The 22,970-nt window shown below is 44.2% G+C and overlaps 1 protein-coding gene across 7 annotated transcripts in view; it reads left to right on the top strand.

Annotated features, from left to right (window-relative positions):
• The window catches only part of LAMA2 (laminin subunit alpha 2), a 1,513,089-nt gene that overhangs the window by 1,041,839 nt on the left and 448,280 nt on the right, over positions 1-22,970 (top strand). For all 7 annotated transcript variants that reach the window (XM_073627245.1, XM_073627247.1, XM_073627249.1 and 4 more), the window contains one exon: positions 20,318-20,461. In XM_073627245.1, coding sequence (XP_073483346.1) covers positions 20,318-20,461 — 144 coding nt within the window. The remainder of the gene's footprint in view (positions 1-20,317; positions 20,462-22,970) is intronic.

A 22,970-nucleotide genomic window follows, 5' to 3' on the forward strand; every position in this document is an offset into this window, starting at 1 on the left:
CCTGTGCCTGCACGTATTATTATACTCTGTTTATTTTTGGTTACATATTTATGATTACACATGCACTAGCGCAACTCCCTTTTTTTTTATATATGTCTTTGGGAAATAGATGTATGAGTGCTGCCAGCATTGCTGCAGAGATTGAAGGGGTGGGGGGGTCAGTCTGTCACTGTTCAAACCATACACCGCATGCTGCATCAAATTGGTCTGCATGGCTGTCATCCTAGAAGGAAGCCTCTTCTAAAGATGATGCACAAGAAAGCCCGCAAACAGTTTGCTGAAGACAAGCAGACTAAGGACATGGATTACTGGAACCATGTGCTGTGGTCTGGTGAGACCAAGATAAACTTATTTGGTTCAGCTGGTGTCAAGCATGTGTGGTGGCAACCAGGTGAGGAGTACAAAGACAAGTGTGTCTTGCCTACAGTCAAGCATGGTGGTGGAAGTGTCATGTTCTGGGGCTGCATGAGTGCTGCCGGCACTGGGAAGCTAGAGTTCATTGAGGGAACCATGAATGCCAACTTGTACTGTGACATACTGAAGCAGACTGGGCCACAGGGCAGTGTTCCAACATGATAACAATCCCAAACACACCTTCAAGATGACCACTGCCCTGCTAATGAAGCTGAGAGTAAAGGGGATGTCCTGATCAAGCATGTCTTCAGACCTAAACCCTATTGAGCATCTGTGGGGCATCCTCAAACAGAAAGTAGAGGAGCGCAAGGTCTCTAGCATCCACCAGCTCCGTGATGCCATCATGGAGGAGTGGAAGAGGACTCCAGTGGCAACCTGTGAAACCATGGTGAACTCCATGCCCAAGAGGGTTATGGCAGTGCTGGAAAATAATGGTGGCTACTCAAAATATTGACACTTTGTGCTCAATTTGGACGTTTTTACTTAGGGGTGTACTCACTTTTGTTGCCAGTGGTTTAGACATTAATGGCTGTGTGTTAAGCATAGTGTAATTTTTTCAGTGTTGTCGCATGAAAAGTTATAACAAAATATTTACAAAAATGTGAGGGGTGTACTCACTTTTGCGAGATACTGTACATTAGTGATGATGTTGCACAGCCAGAAACAAGGTAAAATATCAAAAGTGACCTTAAATATAACCCAACATTCACACACCGCTGTATATACATAATAATGATGAAAATTAATAAAGAAACAGTGTCTATAAAGACATAAATAGTAAGTGCTGGGTGTATGTTACGTGATAACCCAATAATCTTCAAACGTGACAAACAACAATATTTTGGTGATAATATACAGTCCACACTTCCAGGTTAAAGAAAAAAAAATGTGCTGTTGCTCCAAGTTTCACTTGTCACCTCAGTGCTCACAGAACTCTCACCTTAATTTATAATTAATTGTGCCATATAAAAAATCCAAGTTGGTGTTAGAATCCCACTTGGCTCCAGGTGCTCTCTCTATCCTCCCAGATATAATGAACAAAACTCAAGTTCTGGTCCCTTTACAGCGCTGTTTTCCTTGCATTACCAATATGTTAGAGTGAAACATATACGTATAGTGCCTCCCATAGTGTAGTATAAAAATGCCACACGTTTTATTGAATAAATAATATGCTTACATCAAATAAAATTTAAAAACACATCAAATTAAGCAAGATACTCTGCAGTAGCTGTCTCTCACATCATTTCCAATCCGCTCGCTGTCTTGAGACGCCTTCCACGTTACGTCACGTCACTTCTTCAGGGGTACCGGATTGATTGTTCATATATTGCATTTATATGCCAGGGACAGGAAATGCAGTGGTCGCCATTTTGTTGAAGCCACCATGTGGAACTGGTCAGCGGCCATTTTAGAAGTGATCAGTGTAAAGTTCATATACTAATGGACTGAGTATAGCGTCATGGTGGCCATTTTGTTGTGGAATGTAATATACGGCCGACCAGTGGTGATATTTTAATATATCTTTTTATTAGCATGTAACGGTATTGGAGATATTTGCCCAATTTTGATGAATTTATAATTTTAGTTATTTATCAATACATTTAATATGCAGCAGGTTATAAGTATGACCACAATTGATACTGGTCTTTAGCATATGTGGGATTGAGAATGTTTATTAAGTACATCTCACATATTATTTCTGGTAGGTGGAGATTTTTTCACGAATTAGTGCTCAAGATTATTCTGTTTAATCCCCATTAATTTGGATTTTTATTTCTATATATAAACGACTATTTTAGCTTAGTATTCTGTCAACTTGTACTAACCACCAGCAGGACGTATATTACAATCCACAACAAATGGCCACCGTGAAGCTGTACTCGGTCCTCTAGTATATGGACTTTACATTGGTCACTTCTAAAATAGCCGCCAACCAGTTTTAAATCATAATAGCAACAGAAACTACCCAAATGACCCTAATTAAAAGTTTACATGCCGTGTATTGCCCCCTTTAACATCAATGATAGCTTGAAGTCTTTTGTGGTATTTGTGGATGAGGCTCTTTATCTTCTCAGATGGTAAAGCTGTCCATTCCTCTTGGCAAAAAGCCTCCAGTTGCTGTAAATTCTTGGGCTGTCTTGCATGAACTGCACGTTTGAGAGCTCCCCAGGGTGGCTCGATGATATTGAGGTCAGGAAACTGAGATGGCCACTCCAGAACCTTCACTTTTTTCTGCTGTAGCCAATGACAGGTCGATTTGGCCTTGTATTTTGGATCATTGTCATGTTGGAATGTCCAAGTACGTCCCATGTGCAGCTTCCTGGCTGATGAATGCAAATGTTCCTCCAATATTTTTTGATAACATACTGCATTCACCTTACCATCAGTTTTGACCAAATTTCCTCTGCCTTTGTAGCTCACACATCCCCAAAACATCAGCGATCCACTTCCGTGTTTTACAGTAGGAATGCTGTCCCTTTCATCATACGCCTTGTTGACTCCTCTCCTTGTTGACTCCTCTCCAAATGTAGCATTATGGTTGTGGCCAAAAAGCTCAACTTTGGTCTCATCACTCCAAATGACTTTGTGCCAGAAGGTTTGAGGCTTGTCTCTGTGCTGTTTGGTGTATTATAAGCCTAATACTTTGTGGCATTTGCGTAGTAATGGCTTTCTTCTTGCAACTTGACCATGCAGCCCATCTGTCTTCAAGTGCCTCCTTAATGTGCATCTTGAAACAGGCACACCACATGTTTTCAGAGAGCCCTGTATTTCACCTAAAGTTATTAGTGGGTTTTTCTTTGCATCCCAAACAATTTTCCTGGCAGTTGTGTCTGAAATTTTAGTTGGTCTACCTGACCATGGTTTGGTTTCAACAGAACCCCTCATTTTCCACTTCTTGATTAGAGTTTGAATACTGCTGATTGGCATTCTCAATTCCTTGGATATCCTTTTATATCCCTTTCCTGCTTTATACAGTTCAACTTCCTTTTCCCGCAGATCCTTTTACAATTCTTTTGCTTTCCCCATGACTCAGAATCCAGAAACGTCAGTGTAGCACTGGATGAAAGATGTAAGGGTTTGTCAGGAGTCCAGAAACTCATTGACCTTTTATACACACACACTAATTACAAGCAAACAGATCACAGGTTGGTTACCTTTAACCACTTAACAACTGGCCCATAGCCAAATGAAGGCTACAGGGCGGTTGCTTAACTCTGGGAGGATGTCCAGGGACGTCCTCCCAGAATTACGCTCTTGCGCGCCCCCTGGGGCGCACACCCGAGAGCATCTGTGACCGCCGGGTCCAGATGACCCGGTGCATCACGGATCTCAAGAAAATGTCCGCTAATCGCGGCCGTTTACCATGTGATCGCTCCGTCAAATGACAGAGCGATCACATGTAAACAAACCAGCGTCATGTCATGACGCCGGTTCCTCTCCTCCCCTCTCTGTACCGATCGGAGTGGAGAGGGGGAGGCATCGGATGGCAGCAGCGCTGTGGGCTGCATCTGTAGTGGCCACATCGCAGCACAGTGACAATTGCCATCCATCCATCCATGCTCAGCCATCCCTCAATGCCCTGCAATACCCTGCACTACTCTGAAATGCCCTGCAATACTGTGCAATACTCTGCAATACCCCACAATATTGTGCAATACTCTGCAATGCCCCACAATACTCTGCAATGCCCCACAATACTCTGCAATACTCTGCAATGCCCCACAATACTCTGCGATACTCTGCAATACTCTGCAATGCCCCAGAATACTCTGCAATACCCCACAATACTCTGCAATGCCCCAGAATACTCTGCAATACCCCACAATACTCTGCAATACCCCACAATATTCTGCAATACCCCACAATACTCTGCAATACCCCGCAATGCTCTGCAATACCCCACAATACTCTGCAATGCCCCACAATACTCTGCAATACCCCGCAATACTTTGAAATACCCCACAATACTCTGCAATACTCTGCAATGCCCCACAATACTCTGCAATACCCCGCAATACTCTTCAATACCCCACAATACTCTGCAATACCCCACAATATTTTGCAATACCCCACAATACTCTGCAATACCCCACAATACTCTGCAATACCCCACAATACTCTGCAATACCCTGAAATACCCCGCAATACTCTGCCATACCCCGCAATACTCTGCCATACCCAGCAATACTCTGCCATACCCCGCAATACCCAGTCATACTCTGCAATACCCAGCCATACCCTGCCATACTCTGCAATACAAAACTCTGCAAAACTCTGCCATAACCCGCAATACTCTGCCATACCCAGCCATACTCTGCAATACCCAGTCATACTCTGCAATACCCAGCCATACTCTGCAATACTCGGTGATACCCAGCCATACTCTGTCATACCCAGTCATACTCGGCGATATCCTGCAATACCCAGCCATACCCAGCCATACCCAGCCATACCCAGCCATACTCAGCCATGCTCTGCCATACCCAGCCATACTCAGCCATGCTCTGCCATGCTCAGCCATACTCGGCTGTACTCAGCCTCTGTATGTGGCCAGGCTGTGGAAGTCTCACACATGTGGTATCACCGTACTCAGGAGGAGTAGGAGAATCTATTTTGGGGTGTCATTTTTGGTATGTACATGCTATGTGTTAGAAATATTGTATAAATGAACAACTTTGTGTTAAAAAAAAAATGCTTTTTAACCACTTCCCGCCCGCTGTCATACGACGTTCTTGACTTTGTGCGGGGATATCTGAATGATGGGTGCAGCTACAGGCTACACCACTACGATCGAAGCCAGGATCTTTTTTTTTTTTTTTTTTTTAATTTCAGGCTTCCCAGCCTAGAGGTGAGATGTGGGGTCTTATTGACCCCATATCTCACTGTAAAGAGGACCTGTCATGCCATTTTCCTATTACAAGGGATTACATTCCTTGTAATAGGAATAAAAGTGATCAAATTTTTTTTTTTTTTTGGAAAAAAGCATCAAACTAAACCCTAGACCTCCTCTGTAACTCAAAACATGTAACCAGTAAAAAATTTTAAAGTATCGCCTATGGGGATTTTTAAGTAGCGAAGTTTGGCGCCATTCCACAAGCGTGTGCAATTTTGAAAGATGACATGTTAGGTATCTATTTACTTTGCGTAACTTCATTTTTCATATTATCCAAAAACATTGGGCTAACCTTACTGTTTTGGTTTTTTTTTAAGCACAAAACTGTTTTTTTTCCAAAAAAAACGTGTTCGAAAAATTGCTGCGCAAATATCGTGCGAGATAAAAAGTTGCAATGACCGCTATTGTATTCTCTAGGGTCTTTGCTAAAAAAACATATATAATGTTTTGGGGTTCTATGTAATTTTCTAGTAAATAAATGATGATTTTTACATGTAGGAGAGAAATGTCAGAATTGGCCTGCGCGCTCCAGAACGCCTGAAGGTGCTCCCCTGCATGTTGGGCCTCTGTATGAGTTCTTGCTGGAAAAAAAAATTAAGCAACAGACAGCATGGATTCATGAAAGCAGAGGCGTCGTTAGGGGGTGGCTATTGGGGCTACAGCCCCGAGCCTGGAGCTAATAGCCCTGAGTCTCTTGTCCCGGTCCTAGAATGCCGGGGACAGGGGCGGACTGCGCCGTGGTAGCGCTGGCTCCGGCTCCGCCTCCACCCCCGCCTGACTCTACTTTTGGTCACTGGTTGCTATAGCTGCCTAGCGGCTAGCAACCAGTGACGTCACTGCCCACTGTGCTCACACTTCCCAGCATTGAAAGCGGAGGAGGATTGCACTTCCTCCTCCTCCGCGCTAGTGCTCATGGGCAGGGCCGGCCCTACCATGGAACCTGGTGGGACCATGGGTCCCGGGCGGCATGTTCTGAGGGGCGGCACATTGATGCCTAAGAAGATGGTGGCGGAACTCCCGCCGATCGCTCCACTTCTTATCCCGCTGTGAGGGTGGCCTGGGCGGCGCCGCTGCTTTTAGAGGTGACGGCAGAGAACTCGCTGCTATACCCGCACAGCGGACCGCCGCCCATCCTTTCCACGGCTCCCCCCTACTGCTGCTGACATGTCGGGACAACAAGAGAAAGTCAGCTGACGGCTAACAGCGGAGGGGAGGAGCTTCCTGCTGTGCACTGAGACCCCCTGATGAAAGAGGGATCGCTGGAGGCGCGGCTGACACTAAGAGAAAGTAAGTGTCAGCACCATTGATCTCATCTCCACCACCCCTGCCTGTGTCTAACCCCCCCTCACCAGCCCTGCCTGTGTCTAACCCCCCTCACCACCCCTGCCTGTGTCTAACCCCCCCTCACCACCCCTGCCTGTGTCTAACCCCCCTCACCACCCCTGCCTGTGTCTAACCCTCCTCACCACCCCTGCCTGTGTCTAACCCCCCTCACCAGCCTTGCCTGTGTCTAACCCTCCCTCACCACTCCTGCCTGTGTCTAACCCCCCCTCACCACCCCTGCCTGTGTCTAACCCCCCCTCACCACCCCTGCCTGTGTCTAACCCCCCCTCACCACCCCTGCCTGTGTCTAACCCCCCTCACCAGCCCTGCCTGTGTCTAACCCCCCCTCACCACCCCTGCCTGTGTCTAACCCTCCCTCACCACCCCTGCCTGTGTCTAACCCCCCCTCACCACCACTTCCTGTGTCTAACCCCCCCTCACCACCCCTGCCTGTGTCTAACCCCCCTCACCACCACTTTCTGTGTCTAACCCCCCTCACCACCCCTGCCTGTGTCTAACCCCCCCTCACCACCCCTGCCTGTGTATGTCTAACCCTCCTCCTCTACCCCTGCCTGTGTCTAACCCCCCTCACCACCCCTGCCTGTGTCCAACCCCCCCTCACCAGCCCGCCTGTTTCTAACCCCCCCTCACCAGCCCGCCTGTGTCTAACCCCCCTCACCAGCCCTGCCTGTGTCCAACCCCCCCACCACCCCTGCCTGTGCATGTCTAACCCTCCTCCTCTATCCCTGCCTGTGTCTAACCCCCCCTCACCACCCCTGCCTGTGTCTAACCCCCCCTCACCACCCCTGCCTGTGTCTAACCCTCTACCACCCCTGTCTGTGTCTAACCCCCCCTCACCACCCCTGCCTGTGTCTAACCCTCTACCACCCCTGTCTGTGTCTAACCCCCCCTCACCACCCCTGCCTGTGTCTAACCCCCCCTCACCACCCCTGCCTGTGCCTAACCCCCCTCACCACCCCTGCCTGTGTCTAACCCCCCTCACCACCCCTGCCTGTGTCTAACCCTCCCTCACCACCCCTGCCTGTGTCTAACCCCCCCTCACCACCCCTGCCTGTGTCTAACCCCCCCTCACCACCCCTGCCTGTGTCTAACCCCCCCTCACCACCCCTGCCTGTGTCTAACCCCCCCTCACCAGCCCTGCCTGTGTCTAAACCCCCCTCAGCACCCCTGCCTGTGTCTAACCCCCCTCACCAGCCCTGCCTGTGTCTAACCCTCCTCACCACCCCTGCCTGTGTCTAACCCCCCCTCACCACCACTTTCTGTGTCTAACCCCCCCTCCCCACCCCTGCCTGTGTCTAACCCCCCCTCACCACCACTTCCTGTGTCTAACCCCCCTCACCACCCCTGTCTGTGTCTAACCCCCCCCTCACCACCCCTGCCTGTGTATGTCTAACCCTCCTCCTCTACCCCTGCCTGTGTCTAACCCCCCTCACCACCCCTGCCTGTGTCCAACCCCCCCTCACCAGCCCGCCTGTTTCTAACCCCCCCTCACCAGCCCGCCTGTGTCTAACCCCCCTCACCAGCCCTGCCTGTGTCCAACCCCCCCACCACCCCTGCCTGTGTATGTCTAACCCTCCTCCTCTATCCCTGCCTGTGTCTAACCCCCCCTCACCACCCCTGCCTGTGTCTAACCCCCCCTCACCACCCCTGCCTGTGTCTAACCCCCCTCACCACCCCTGCCTGTGTCTAACCCCCCCTCACCACCCCTGCCTGTGTCTAACCCAGTCAGTGTGGGTCAGGTAGGTCAGTGTGGTTTAGGTAGGTCAGTGTGTGTGGGTCAGTGTATGTAGGTCAGTGTGAGTCAGGTAGGTCAGTGTGGGTGGGTCAGTGTATGTAGGTCAGTGTAGGTCAGTGTGAGTCAGGTAGGTCAGTGTATGTAGGTCACTGCATGTCAGATAGGTCAGTGTATGTGGGTCAGGTAGGTCAGTGTGGTTTAGGTAGGTCAGTGTGTGTGGGTCAGTGTATGTAGGTCAGTGTGGGTCAGGTAGGTCAGTGTGGGTGGGTCAGTGTATGTAGGTCAGTGTAGGTCAGTGTGAGTCAGGTAGGTCAGTGCATGTCAACTAGGTCAGTGTATGTGGGTCAGGTAGGTCAGTGTATGTAGGTCAGTGTATGTCAGGTAGGTCAGTGTATGTAGGTCAGTGTATGTCAGGTAGGTAGGTCAGTGTGTGTATGTCAGGTAGGTCAGTGTGTGTCAGGTAGGTAGGTCAGTTTAGTGGTCAGCATTGATGGGCACTGGTAAGCCAGGCAGCAACCAGCAAGTCAGCGTACCCCCCGCCACACAACCACACAACCCCTCCGCCCAACCAAAAAAACCCAGCGCCACTAGAGGCCCTCCCCCCGTGCCGGCCTTGGACTTCGGGCTGAAGCCCCTGGTCTTTTTGCCACCTAGCAACGCCCCTGCATGAAAGACAGAAGCTGTCAGACAAATTTGATTTCTTTTTTTTATGGGGAGGTAAGTAAAACCTTGGACAGAGGGGTGGCTATGGGTGTAGTATACTTGGGTTTTGGAAAGCTTTTGACACAGTTCCCCACACATGACTAATGTGCAAGGTAAAGTCTACATGCCTGGAAAAATCAGTTTGTAGATGAATATGCATGCATCATACATACTAGAGGCTGTAAAACTGGGGGAATCAATGGTGGAGAAGGATCAGTGTTTGAACAGCAGAGAGAGAGATATCATTTTCCACCTGTACAAATCATTAGTAAGACCTTACCTGAAATATGCAGTTCAGTTTTGGGCACCAGTTCACAAAAAGGATATTGAGGGACTGGAGAAAGTGCAGAGAAGGGCAACCAACCTGATAAGAGGCATGGAGGAGCTCAGCTATGAGGAAGGATTAGAGGAACTGAATTTATTCTCTCTTGAGAAGAGGATATTAAAGCGGAGTTCCAGTCATTTGTTTGTTTATTAACAGTCAGCAGCTACAAAAAGTGTCTCACCTGTCCCATGGTCCAGCAATGTACTCACCGCAGCAGTGTTCTCCCCCTGTCCTGCCTCGGCAGCACCGGCATCTCTACTTTGGGCACTTGGCTGTGACAGCTTGCGGCTTCACAGCTGTGTGCCCACTACGCATTTGCGAGTGGCGCTGCGGTCTGTGACTGGTCCTGAAGTCTTCTAAGACCTGTCATATGTCCCAGAAGACTTCAGGAGGGAGAGCTTCTGCTTTTGTTCACCTAGGCCAGTGGTTCTCAACCCTGTCCTCAAGTGCCCCCAACAGGCCATGTTTTGGAAATTTCTCTGAGATAAAATAGCTGTCCAAAATACCAAGCCATTGACTCTGATTTAAAGCCTCTGTGGAAGATAAAGGAAAACCTGCAAGCATGGCCTGTTGGGAGTACTTGAGGACAGGGTTGAGAACCACTGGCCTAGGTGACTGGAATGGAAGTGGGAGCAGGTACCTGTCAAATTTGGGTACCTGCTCCCCCTCTCCTCCCCAAAAACTCTGTTTCACAAACAGGAGCCGGGGAGGAGCCTTTAAGGGGGGATATGATCAATATGTATAAATACATAAGTGGTCCATACAGTGAACTTTGTGTTGAGTTATTCACTTTAAGGTCATCACAGAGGACAAGGAGGCACTCTTTACATCTGGAGGAAAGGAGATTTAATCTCCAAATATGGAAAGACTTCTTCACAGTAAGAGCTGTGAAATTGTAGAATAGATTCCCTCAAAAGCTGGTTCTGTCCAGCTCAATAGATTGCTTTAAAAAAGGCCTGGATTCTAAATGTACATAATATAACTAGATACTAACATTTATAGGTAAAGTTGATCGAGGAAAAATCAGATTTTTCCCCCTGCTGGAACAAATTGGATCATGCTTTGTTGGGGTTTTTTGCCTTCCTATGGATCAACTGTGGGTATGGGATTGTGTATATAAGATTGTAATTTTTTTTTTTGGGGGGGGGGTTTGTTTGTTTTATTTTGTTTTCCCCTTTTTATTAGTTGAACTAGATGGACTTTTGTCTTTTTTTCAACCAGACTAATTATGTAACTATGTACAATAATTAAGTTTAGATAGATCCATATATATATAGATAGATACACTGTGTAGCAAAAGTGAGACATTTACCTTAGTCAGTTTTTACTCAATAAGGTAATGTCATTTGTGAGCTAGTGCAGCATATGCAAGGACATTTTTTGACAGCTGACAGCTAGGTACTAAATTAAGTATAGAAGTGTGTGAGCAAGGTTGCTGAAATCTGGAGGGTGTTTGAGAAAAGAAACGCACAAGAAGAACAAAAAGTCACAGGGGCTGATTGGAGGCACAGACTCAAGTTGAAAGAGTCAGAATAAGCTATAACAGGTCAATTCCAGACAGGTTATAATGAATACATACAAGAAGCAAAAACTAAAACTAGTCACAGGTGATATGAAACTGTAAGGTAGAGTGATCAGGCAAGGCAGGAACAGAGCTCAGTAGCAGAAGGCAGAAGCAGAAACACTATAGAATACAAGAGCTAGGAACAAGAAAGAAGGACAAAGCCCATGCTGGGGCGAACAGGATAAGACCAAAGACAAAAACAAATGGCCAAGGAAGCAGCTTTTGAGGCACTGATAATGTGCAGTGCTCATGGTGGTTACTCTGGTAATGTCCAGCTCTTATGGAAGTTTCTACTAACATTCAGCATCATTCTCTCAGGTAATTTGCAGCTCTTATGACAGTTTTTCTGACAACACAAAAACACTCTCAAAAATCAAAGTATTGCTTTCTGCCATGTACAGGCTTTCAAATAGTCTACTTTCTCACCTTCTAGTACAACATAAATAAAATAGTAAGTTTATCAACTGCCAAATTCTATGGTGGTACACATAAGGTGGTGTGCATTGAACTAATTATTGTAAAGCAATAGAGGGTTAAGGAAGAGGAACAGTTTACAGGACATGCCAGCAAAATGTTTAATTTACCTTTAATTTTAACTTAATGCCTAAAATTAAAGCTGAGGTCTGCCCAAAAAAAAATAAAATGAAAATCAGCAACTACACATATTGCAGCTGCTGGCTTTTAATAATAGGACACTTACCTGGAGTCCAGCGATGTTGGAACCGCAGCTGATGTTTCCATCAGCTGTCGGGTGCTGCTGCCGCCATTGCGGGTGAGGGTACCTGGCAGTGTAGCCTTTTGGCTTCACGCCGGGAACCCTACTGAGCATTTGCAAGGCTCGCTCCTCTCTCCTACTAGCCCGGCGACAGGGGAAAGAGGAGGAAGGAGGAGAGAGCCCCAGCTGCGACGTCAATAGCCACGGCTGAGGCTCCCGGAAGTGGGATACCTGTCAAAAACAGGTTTCCTGTCCCCCCCCGAAAGGTGGCAATTGTGGCACCGGAGGGGGGGGGAGGAATTAGATGAGCGGAAGTTCCACTTTTGGGTGGAACTCCGCTTTAACACTAACACTAGGAAACCAAAAATGGTGCGCTCTCTCTTTTAATCATCCAATAAAGTGCTAAATTTAAACTTCTAGATGCTTAGTTTACAACCATCTTAGCTCCTACCTCAGTGAAAATAACCTTCTTGACCCCTTACAATCTGGCTTTTGCTCACAGCACTCCACGGAAACTGCTTTACTAAAACTCACCAACGATTTACTAACTGCCAAAACCAGCGACCACTACCCCATACACCTACTGCTTGACCTCTCTGCAACCTTTGATACTGTTGACCACCCACTCCTTCTCAATAAACTCAATTCCCTTGGCCTCTAAGATTCTGCTCTATCCTAGTTCTCTGCCTACCTATCACAGCACTCTTTCAGTGTTAGCTACAACTCTCTCCTCCTCTCCATTTCCCCTTTCTGTGGGGGTCCCCCAAGGCTCTGTTCTTGGACCCCTTCTCTTCTCTATCTACACCTCCTCCCTTGGTCACTTGATAACCACCCACAGCTTCCAGTACCACTTATACGCCGATGACACCCAAATCTATCTGTCTACTCGTCACCTCACTCCTTCAGTCTCCTCTCGCATTACTAACTTACTAACTGACATATCACCATGGATGTCGCACCACTTCCTTAAACTAAATCTCGCTAAAACTGAGCTACTAATATTCCAGCCCGCCCATGCCCTGCTCCATGACTTTTCCATCAAAATCAACAATGCAACCATCAGTCCCTCCCCTCAAGCCTAGGTGTAATCCTAGACTCTGACTTGACCTTTCAGCCTCAAATCCAATTGTTGTCAAAAGTTTGTAGACTTCACCTCCGCAACATCTCTAAAATTCGCCCCTTTTTAACAAATAAAACCACCAAGCTCCTCATTCACTCCCTTGTTAGGCTATCCCCTCTTCAGTCTATCCTGAATGCTGCTGCCAGGCTTATCCATCTTACCCGCTGTTCAGTGTCTGCCAACCCTCTCCTCCAATCCCTACACTGGCTCCCAATCGTCCAGTGAATTAAATTTAAAATACTAACCACAACATACAAAGCCATTCACAACTCTGCCCCGTGCTACATCACCAATCTTGTCTCCAAATATCACCCAAACCATTCTCTCCGTTCCTCCCAAGACCTCCTAATCTTAAGCTCTTCATCTCCTCTTCCCATGCTCATCTCCAGGATTTCTCCAGAGCCTCTCTCATCCTCTGGAACTCGCTTCCTCAACCTGTCTGAAAAGTCATCTCTTCAGGAAAGCCTATCACGCCTCCAGCTAATCTTTTACCACTTCCATCAGCTCATTCCCCACAGTTACAACCTTTTGTACCTTTTTGTTCTGAGCAGGGCCCTCTTAATCCTCTTGTATTTTATTGTATTATAACTGTATTGTCTCCCTTTCATATTGTAAAGCACTGCGTAAACTGTTGGCGCTATATAAATCATGAATAATAATAATAATAAATGTGCTTAAATATCATAAACCAACTTACAAATGATAAATGATAAATTACTTTTTTAGAGGAAGCAGTATTAATGCAGTGCATTGTTGCCCATTTCATAGCAGTACTGTCTCCGGGAAAAATAAGTTGTGAGACGTTGCTCAATGGCTCCTGTCCCCTGGCAAGGTGGGTTGCCACGGAGCCAGTTGAGTTTATCTTATGATGTGATAGTGCACGCCACCGTATGCTGCTGAGTACCGCATAGTTTATTCGAAAAAATTCTATGGAAGATATTGGGCATGGTGTATGTTTTCTATCTTTAAGTGTCACTGCCGCTTCCCCTGTGGTGAAGACTGTGGAGAGCAGAGGTTTGAGGCCATTCAATGTTGTTGCTGACTGCTGTTCCAAGGATTAGTGGAGAACCATGTTGTTTTAACCTCCTATAATGTGGAGGTTAACCTTTTGGTAAGTGCTCTCTGTTGGTGGTGGTGATCTTTCACTCAGAGGTGCAGTCCTTCATAACCCTTCACGGCAGCAGTGGGAGGACATTGGATGGAGTTTTTGTCACTTTATATGGACATGTATGATTTTTGTGCATCATGTTTGCATGTTATATCAAATGACAGACACAAAAGCACTTTGACAGACTTTATTTGCACAATATTGACACTTGATTGATATATGAGTTATTGCACATGGCACTTTACTTGTTTGATGAGTTATTGCACAATAAGTACTTTATGATTTATCAATTGTAAGTTGGTTTATGATATTTAACTTTTAGCATGTTAGTGGATGATTTAAGAAACAGCGCAGCTTTGTTGTTTTCCTAGTTCACACATCTTGTATTCAGATATAGTGGTAGCTGCAGTTGTATGATGCTGAGCACAGATTATTTTTAATTTGTAGTAATGCTAGCAATACCATCATTTTATTACTGGATGCAAAATCTGTCTTACCTGTTTCCTGTTTAGATTTCACACTGCCAAGGTTTTATATTGCCAGGATTGTGGCACCAAAACCTGCCAATTGATTTTATGCTTCACTCTGTTACCAATGGTAACCAATATCCACAGCATAGTATTATAGGAGAAAAGGCTGCAGTCTATCCAAGGGGCACTCTTAAGTGGTTGTAAACCTTGGACATTAAATACAAACAAAGCACAGCCCTCTATAGTGTGTACCTGTGTCAATTAAAAGCACTAAGTGCAATTTCTGTCTGTTGTTTTGTTCCTCTGCTATCAGTATGAATTAATTCTGACAAGTTTTCCTGACACCAAGACAAATATGGTGACAAAGGAGGGAGCTCCAGCTGATTGACAGCCATAGCTCTGTTTCTGTGTGCTGTGTGGAGGGGTGAGTCCCTTCCCTCCAATCAGCTCTCAGAGCTCTTCTCACTGAGCTCTACAGAGTCTAACTTGAGCTCCCCACTCCCTTTTTTAAACTCTCAGACAAGCTTTAAAATTCTACACATTGAATAAATGTAAGGGAAAGATGGTTGCAGACAGACAGGTACAACTAAAATAGGAAGATTTGTTTCATCTCTGTGTATCATCTGAGGCCAGTCACTTCACTGGGTATATGTGAGGGTTTACAACCACTTTAAGCACATTGCTGAATATAGCTGAAAAAGTTTATATGCATAAAACTGAATGGTTTTAGCACAGTTGCTACGTGCTTTTCAGCTTACTGGATATCATTAGCAGTCAAATGATTCTGTGTGTTGCCTTGGGATGCTCTTGAACAAAATATAACGGCAATACATTTTAATATGTACTCAAACTACAAAAATGTGCTTTGCCTATACCCAAGTCCTATGATGTAAATATAATTTTATCATGATGAAAGTACAAATGTATTCAAGTGCAGCCATGTACACAGAGGATTCTACAAGTCACATATGTCTTTGTAGTTTAGCACTTTTTAAATATATTTAAAGTATCCATGTATTTCAAGAAAATAAATAATAGACTTCTGCCTTGAAAAAACTAGGCATTGGTTTGAAATCGTTTTCCCTTATGCATACCTGCTTGTCAAAGCCATACTGATATCAGCTTCAAAAATAAACTACATGTCCTGTCTGAAATGCTGCACAACCTAAAGAATTGACAATATTTATTTTATAACAGTTTACTGTGCATTTCTGACTCACCAGACATACTGTTGTTAAAAGATAAAGGCTGTTTTATAAGAGAAAACATGTATATGGATAACAATGAACAGAGGAACCTGGTCGATTTGAAGTAGAGTGTCATAAGGACTTAGGAGATTCCATCTCATCGCTGTCTGTATCACCGTGATAAGGCAGTTGCCTATACTCTGCATGATGTTAAATGGAAATCACACAGCATCAGTGCTGTTCATGTGGTTCCACTGAATGTTCAAATACCCTTCAATTTCAAGCAGCATCAACTTATATTTTAAATTCATGGTAAATCCTATGAAACGTGTACTAAGCTCCAAAAGTAGTGTGTGCTTTTCAACATTTCTACATCTTGTGATAAGTAAAGTGATGTGATATAAATAATAATAATAATAAAAATGATGATAATAATAATGTAATTATCAAGAAGCTATAATGAACACAGTAATGTGAAATAATAAAAGGTATAGTTGGCTATTATTTAATTAAAACCAATTTCAGCAATACTTTCAGTACTAATCTGAGATATGCATTCAAGGAGAAGTATGGCCAAAGCTCTTTTGCTTTGGGGGTCACAGGAGTGCACTTAGTTTTGCACCCCTGTGACCCAGATTCAGCCAACAGTGGACTAAAGCCCACTGCTGGCTGATGTCACAGGTCCAGGCTCTGCAGGGATCCTAACAATTCTGCTGAGAGCCTGAGCCAGCCGCTCATGCACCCTCCATAGCATGGGGCTTAAGTGAGCTCTAGAGAGGCAGAACAGGGAGCAGTGACTGACAGTCACCCTTCTGTACTCAGAGCAGATCCGAGAATTGAGTGATCAATGGTCTTTGATTGCTCAGTTCTCAGTATAGAGCCAGGGGGTACAACAGCAGCATAGGATCAATGCTGCAGCCATCCAGGTGAGTATAAATGTTTGTTTTCTTTATCCCCACACTTCTCTTTTACGTTTTGCCTCCTATAACGTTTATTTCAAATATTAACCATATGGCTGTTGTTGATCACAGGGGTTTCTCATTAAGTGAAAAACGATATACTCCTCATGCTCCTGAGTCATGTTAAGCAACAGCTGTCCCTCTGTTAGATTCTCAGCTTTCAACTAATTACTTGCAATAGTCTAGCGCACTCCACACTTGTTAGCTTTCTGCAGATAAGGTCAAAGTTAACACAAAGCTTTAATAGATATCCAATTAAAAGTTGACAAGTATATAACTGAGCATCAGCTGATCATGCCTCAAGGTAAATGGGAGCTTTCCACTTTTTCATTGAAAGTTTAAAACTCTCCTGTATCCAACATTCATCAGGCTGGTCATATAAGAGTTTTTCTGGGGTTTTTTTTCATTCAACCAGCAGGTTGAATGAAAGAAAACAACTAGATTCCCCCATCCACACATTCTGGGTGGATGGGGGGAAACCCTCACACTGAGCTATTGCATTCTGACAGCAGGGATACTTCCCTGTCATGAGAAAACACTGATCAGCACCGCTGGCTAAAGCCAGCGGTGCTGATCTAGGGAAAATTGATCAGATCAACGTGTGTACAACCAGTCTGTCCATACATTGATTGCAATTCATCTGGTTCCTGCTGAACCAGACAAATTTTCATCCATGTATGGCTGGCTTTACTGTGTTGCTTCCAGGAGAGTAATTAGCTCTCCCAATTCCTATTGTGGGAATACAGAATGATTAGACATTATATTATGGAGATGGGAGAGTAGATGGGTCTGAGTTGTTTGGTATGAGAAAACTGGGCAGGACTGACAAAAAACATTGTATCTTGTCAACCCATGGCAAGACTTTGGACCTGATTGCATTTCTAAAAGCTTAGTGAGTATTTTTCTGTACTTGTTCGGTCTTTAAATAGATAAAACATGGGGAAATGTGTGTATTGTAGACATGTATTGTATATGTCTTTTTTTTTTACCTCCAGATATACTTTAAATTTGGATGTGTATCTTATGGAAGTCTTGATGTGAGCTTTGTCCAGCTATGAATTTTGTCTGAGATCCCATAATGGAAAGCATACATCAAGTACTCTGACAGATATGCTACAGTATATCACAGAAGTGAGTACACTCCTCACATTTTTGTAAATATTTTATTATATCTTTTCTTGTGACAACACTGAAGAAATTAGACTTTGTTACAATGTAAAGTTGTGAGTGTACAGCTTGTATAACAGTGTAAATTTGCTGTCCCCTCAAAATAACTCAACACACAACCATTAATGTCTAAACCGCTGGCAACAAATTGGGCCCAATTATCCATTTTTCCTCCCCAGTGTCATGTTACTTGTTAGTGTTTACAAGGTCTCAGGTGTGAATGGGGAGCAGGTGTGTTAAATTTGGTGTTATCGCTCTCACTCTTTCATACTAGAAGTTCAAAATGGCACCTCATGGTAAAGAATGTTGGTCTACATAAAGATGGCCTAGGCTATAAGAAGATTGCCAAGACCCTGAAACTGAGCTGCAGCACAGTGGCCAAGACCATACAGTGGTTTAACAGGACAGGTTCCACTCAGAACAGGCCTCGCTATGGTCAACCAAAGCAGTTGAGTGCACGTGCTCAGCGTCATATCCAGAGGTTGTCTTCGGGAAATAGACGTATCAGTGTTGCCAGCATTTCTGCAGAGGTTAAAGGGGTGGGGGGGTCAGCCTGTCAGTGCTCAGACCATTCTCCGCACACTGCATCAAATTGGTCTGCATGGCTGTCATCCCAGAAGGAAGTTTCTTCTAAAGATGATGCACAAGAAAGCCCGCAAAAAGTTTGCTGAAGACAAGCAGACTAAGAACATGGATTACTGGAACCATGTGCTGTGGTCTGATGAGAAACTTATTTGGTTCAGATGGTGTCAACCGTGTGTAGCGGCAACCAGGTGAGGAGTATAAAGACAAGTGTGTCTTGTCTACAGTCAAGCATGGTGGTGGGAGTGTCATGATCTGGGGCTGCATGAGTGCTGCCGGCACTGGGTGCTACAGTTCATTGAGGGAACCATGAATGACAACATGAACTGTGACATAGTGAAGCTGAGCATGATCCCCTCCCTTCGGAGACTGGTCCTCAGGGCAGTATTCCAACATGATAACGACCCCAAACACACCTCCAAGACAACCACTGCCTTGCTAAAGAAGCTGAGGGTAAATGTGATGGACTGGCCAAGCATGCCTAAAGACCTAAACCCTATTGAGCATCTGTGGAGCATCCTCAAATGGAAGGTGGAGGAGCGCAAGGTCTCTAACATCCACCAGCTCCATGATGTTGTCATGGAGGAGTGGAAGAGGACTTCAGTGGCAACCTGTAAAGCTCAGGTGAACTCCATGACCAAGAGGGTTAAGGCATTGCTGAAAAATAATGGTGGCCACACAAAATATTGACACTTTTGGCTCAATTTGGACATTTTCACTTAGGGGTGTACTCACTTTTGTTGCCAGCAGTTTAGACATTTATGGCTGTGTGTTGAGTTATTTTGAGCGGACAGCAAATTTACACTGTTATACAAACTGTACACTCACTATTGTCACATGAAAAGATATAATAAAATATTTCCAAAAATGTGAGGGGTTTACTCATTTTGTGAGATACTGTATCACAGTTTGGTATTGATCCTACACTGCTTAGTGATTTATCTACATACAGTAGAAGAGGTATTTTAATTAAAAAAAAAAAAAAAAAGGCCTATGCAATGCCGTATGTGGCCTTTGTAAATATTGGCATATTGGCAATATGGAAACCTGGAGGTGTCCCATACACCATGGTGCATGGAACACCCCCAGAAATGTTATTTCCTGATTTTGTGATTAATTTTCCCAGAAGTCTGCACAAAGATACAAATTAAATTGTAGGCATCTTTTGCAACAAGCATTTCATTTTTGATGAGAACACTGCAAGTGCATTAGCTTATTAATAATGAAGAAGTTCCAATCATTCAGATTTAAGCAGCTTTTTCTTCAGAGCACAGACAGATAGGACTCTGCAACAAAGTTTGTAAAAATCCCTATAGTGTACACTGATCACCAAGAGGGGATTGTTTTCTTTCTCAACACAATTGGAATTATTCTTAAGTCCCTTATGTACTCTTTTGTCAGATGATAAACCTATAGAATGTTTAGTTACGATACATTGCAGCAATTATACAAAGTGCAGTATTTAGTACCAATCAGCCTACAATTTACTTTAGAGGAAAGAATAAAAAAAGATGAACTCTGTTTCCTTGACTAAGTTATTGCACTTTGCACTTTTTTCATTAGTCAATATCACTACTGTAATAAAAATAAGCCTGATAGATTTAAAGCAGTTTATTTTTTTCTACAGAATCTCCTTTTCTAGTGTCCTGCCTTACCAGCTACACATATAGAGCATATTTTTCTGTTTACAGATACAGACATTTTTAAAGCAGACAGAGACATAACATTTGCATTACAGTTAAATAGTAAATGCTTTATCATTGCTTTGTTAGTTATGTGCTTTGACTTCTAAACAAAATGGCCACTTATTTGGATGAGTTCCTAATTATTCTCTGCCTTTAGGGATCTTTATAATGGTCATTAATGTACTGACATCTGTAATGTAGAAACCAATTATGTAAAGCCATACTTTAGCCTTGCAATATTCTCTTACATATTTGATTTTTTTTTCACAAACACTGCAATTAGGTTGTTTGCTAAGCAAGAGACATCATTTTGTTCTACTTAGCCTGTGAAGTGTCTCTTTTGCAGATAAATGTGGAAGGGGTCCACTGTGACAGATGCAAACCCAGCACTTTTGGACTTCATGTAGGGAATCCACTTGGTTGCAGCAGCTGCTACTGCTTTGGCCTCACTACCCGGTGTACAGAAGCAGATGGACTAATCCGAATGTGGGTGAGTAGGAAACTGTTGAGCCATATAATACCATAATGTGGATTCCTGCTGGTGTATTTTAGTAAAACATGCTGAAGCAGCTAATACATGCCAAGACATTCAATAAACTGTTCTGATTACTTACTTTGGTCTGTCTAACAAGTAATATTCTAGTCAGATCCATAACAGTATTTAAAAGAAAAGGCATTAAAAATGCAAATATTAAATACAGCCTAAGTAATAATATGCATCACAAAGCAACATTTATACTGCTATAGTTTACCATCACCACCTTCAGCATAAAGGTACATTACCTGTTACAGGTGAACTAAAATGGTATAGATGGTTTAATCCAATATGCTTATAGCATTTCCATATGTTACAATAGGCCCACTCAGTGGAGATCATTCAATGTTCTCCCACGCCCCAGTATAAAAAAATCAAGCTTGTTGTATGCAATTGGTTCTAAAAAAGTAAATAAATCATCCATTGTTAAAATGCTTGTCCATGTTATAAAAATCAAGTTTTACTCCTCTTTATAACTATACAGTTAACGTTCTTGCCCCTACTGTGCTATATTCCCACTGCAAGATAGTTCTTATAATTATAATAGTAGCTGTAGATTTTGCCTTAGCGATATTTATGAGCCCCGCTATCACATAGAACACCTGTGCAGTGAAAAGTGTGTTCAACATATCAGGACAAGGGCAAAGTACTGGTCACCAGTATTGTCAGAAGGCTCCCTGCAGCTGATCTTTTCACTGTTGCTGACTTACCACATCTTGTTCTACATTGTGTCTCTGAGTGGAGGCAACCATTTTGGTAGAGGAGCAGGGCTTTTTTTCTTCATATCAGAGATTGCCTACCTGATGATTTGAAGACTGATGGGATAATATTCAAGAAGCAACAAGTGAGGTGCAGAAAAAACAGATACACAGAATGAATCAAGGGCACGTCTTCCTTTATTAGTGGAAGTTCCCTGTAGGATGAAATTGCATTGCACTAAAACTGCATTGTGAGCAATGTCTAGTTGTCATGGATAAACCTAAAATGCTTTAAACACCCCCAATGAATGCCTCAATTATTAGTGGTCAACAGCATTTTAAAGCACCCATACTCCATAATGTGTGGTCAGCAGCACTTTAAAACAATTCCACAACATGGGTAGTCAGTGGCCCTTTAACCTCCCCCTGCAATCACAGCCTTCTCTGCACAAGTAAGAATGATGTAATTAATGGATGTACTTATTAAATCCTTATTTCCTCCTTCCTTCATTGTGAGCATAAGGGGAGCACTCACCATTTTTAAACAGTACTACATTGTTTATATTGATGATTGCTATGATTGGTCATCACAGAGATCACATGACTAGAGTCATTCCAATCAGTTCTGTGCCTCTAGCCAATGATCGCCAATGTCTAATGACAGCAGGGGCTTGTATGAGTGCACTGTATGAGTGTACAACACTTAAATCGGAACTATAATCACCTGGAATCCAGCAATGTACTGTCCCCAGAACTCACCAAAGATGTCAGTGTCCGGCTTCTGGGTCTCGGACTATAGCACGAGACCCCAGTATCAGGTTGGTTTTGAGCTAATTATATTAACATCTACTCTGAGGCTCACAGTCTAAAGCAGCCATTGCTGGTTTTGGCACAAAGGACCCAAATATGCATCGCGGGCCTAGATTCCCAGAGTCTGTGTGTTTTGGGGAGACAATCCCAAATGCGAAGCAAGACCACTCCAAGGGTCCCCCAGCCACACACCTCCCAATAACAGAGCCCCCCTCAAAGGCCAGGGCCCACAATCAGTAGGCAAGAGGCTACCCTGCAGTCCCCTCCAATAGCCCTGTCTTGTTTGGGTCTGTCACATGCGGGAGTTCTGTCAGTTTCGGTATTGCCAAATTTGTGCTTTGAGCTGCACTTGTGCAACTTACTGTACAGGGTTGGACATGCAGGCAGCAAAAAATATTTCATGAGCTTTTGCCTGTAGAAAATGTGCACAGCCAGTATCTTGGGTCTCTTCATACCTAAACCACTGCCAACACTATAGGCTGCTAGACACTGTGACACTTGAACCCTTCTTCATAATGACATCATGTAGGTGGAGTTTAGTAAAGCATGGTCCTGCTGTCAGATTGCAGCAATGGGAGGGGGGGAGAGAGCACTGTTTTTGACACATTCACGAGGGTTAAGCTTGAGTGACCCAATCCTGCTTCCCAATTGTACAGTAGCAATATGCAGCGGGGCTTAAAATGAGCATGGTGGAATCATCCTCAGGTGCACGAGACCCTGTTTTCATTCCCTGAATATGGGACAAATGGCAGTAGGGACAGCAGAAATAGCAAATTATGCGGGTGGCTTCACCGTTCCTGCACGGCAACTCCTCCCCCATAGAAAAACATAGTGCTTGGGGTAGGTGCCTTTGTCCTTGCCCTGATGCTGAGACCTAAATAAGTGTGAATAAACAAGTAAGTATGTGTAAGCCAACCCACCCTAGAAAGGGCGGAGAACGGCTGTTTAAATATAAG

The sequence above is a fragment of the Aquarana catesbeiana genome, linkage group LG04, assembly GCF_042186555.1.
Source record: "Aquarana catesbeiana isolate 2022-GZ linkage group LG04, ASM4218655v1, whole genome shotgun sequence".
NCBI classification, from domain to species: Eukaryota; Metazoa; Chordata; class Amphibia; order Anura; family Ranidae; genus Aquarana; species Aquarana catesbeiana.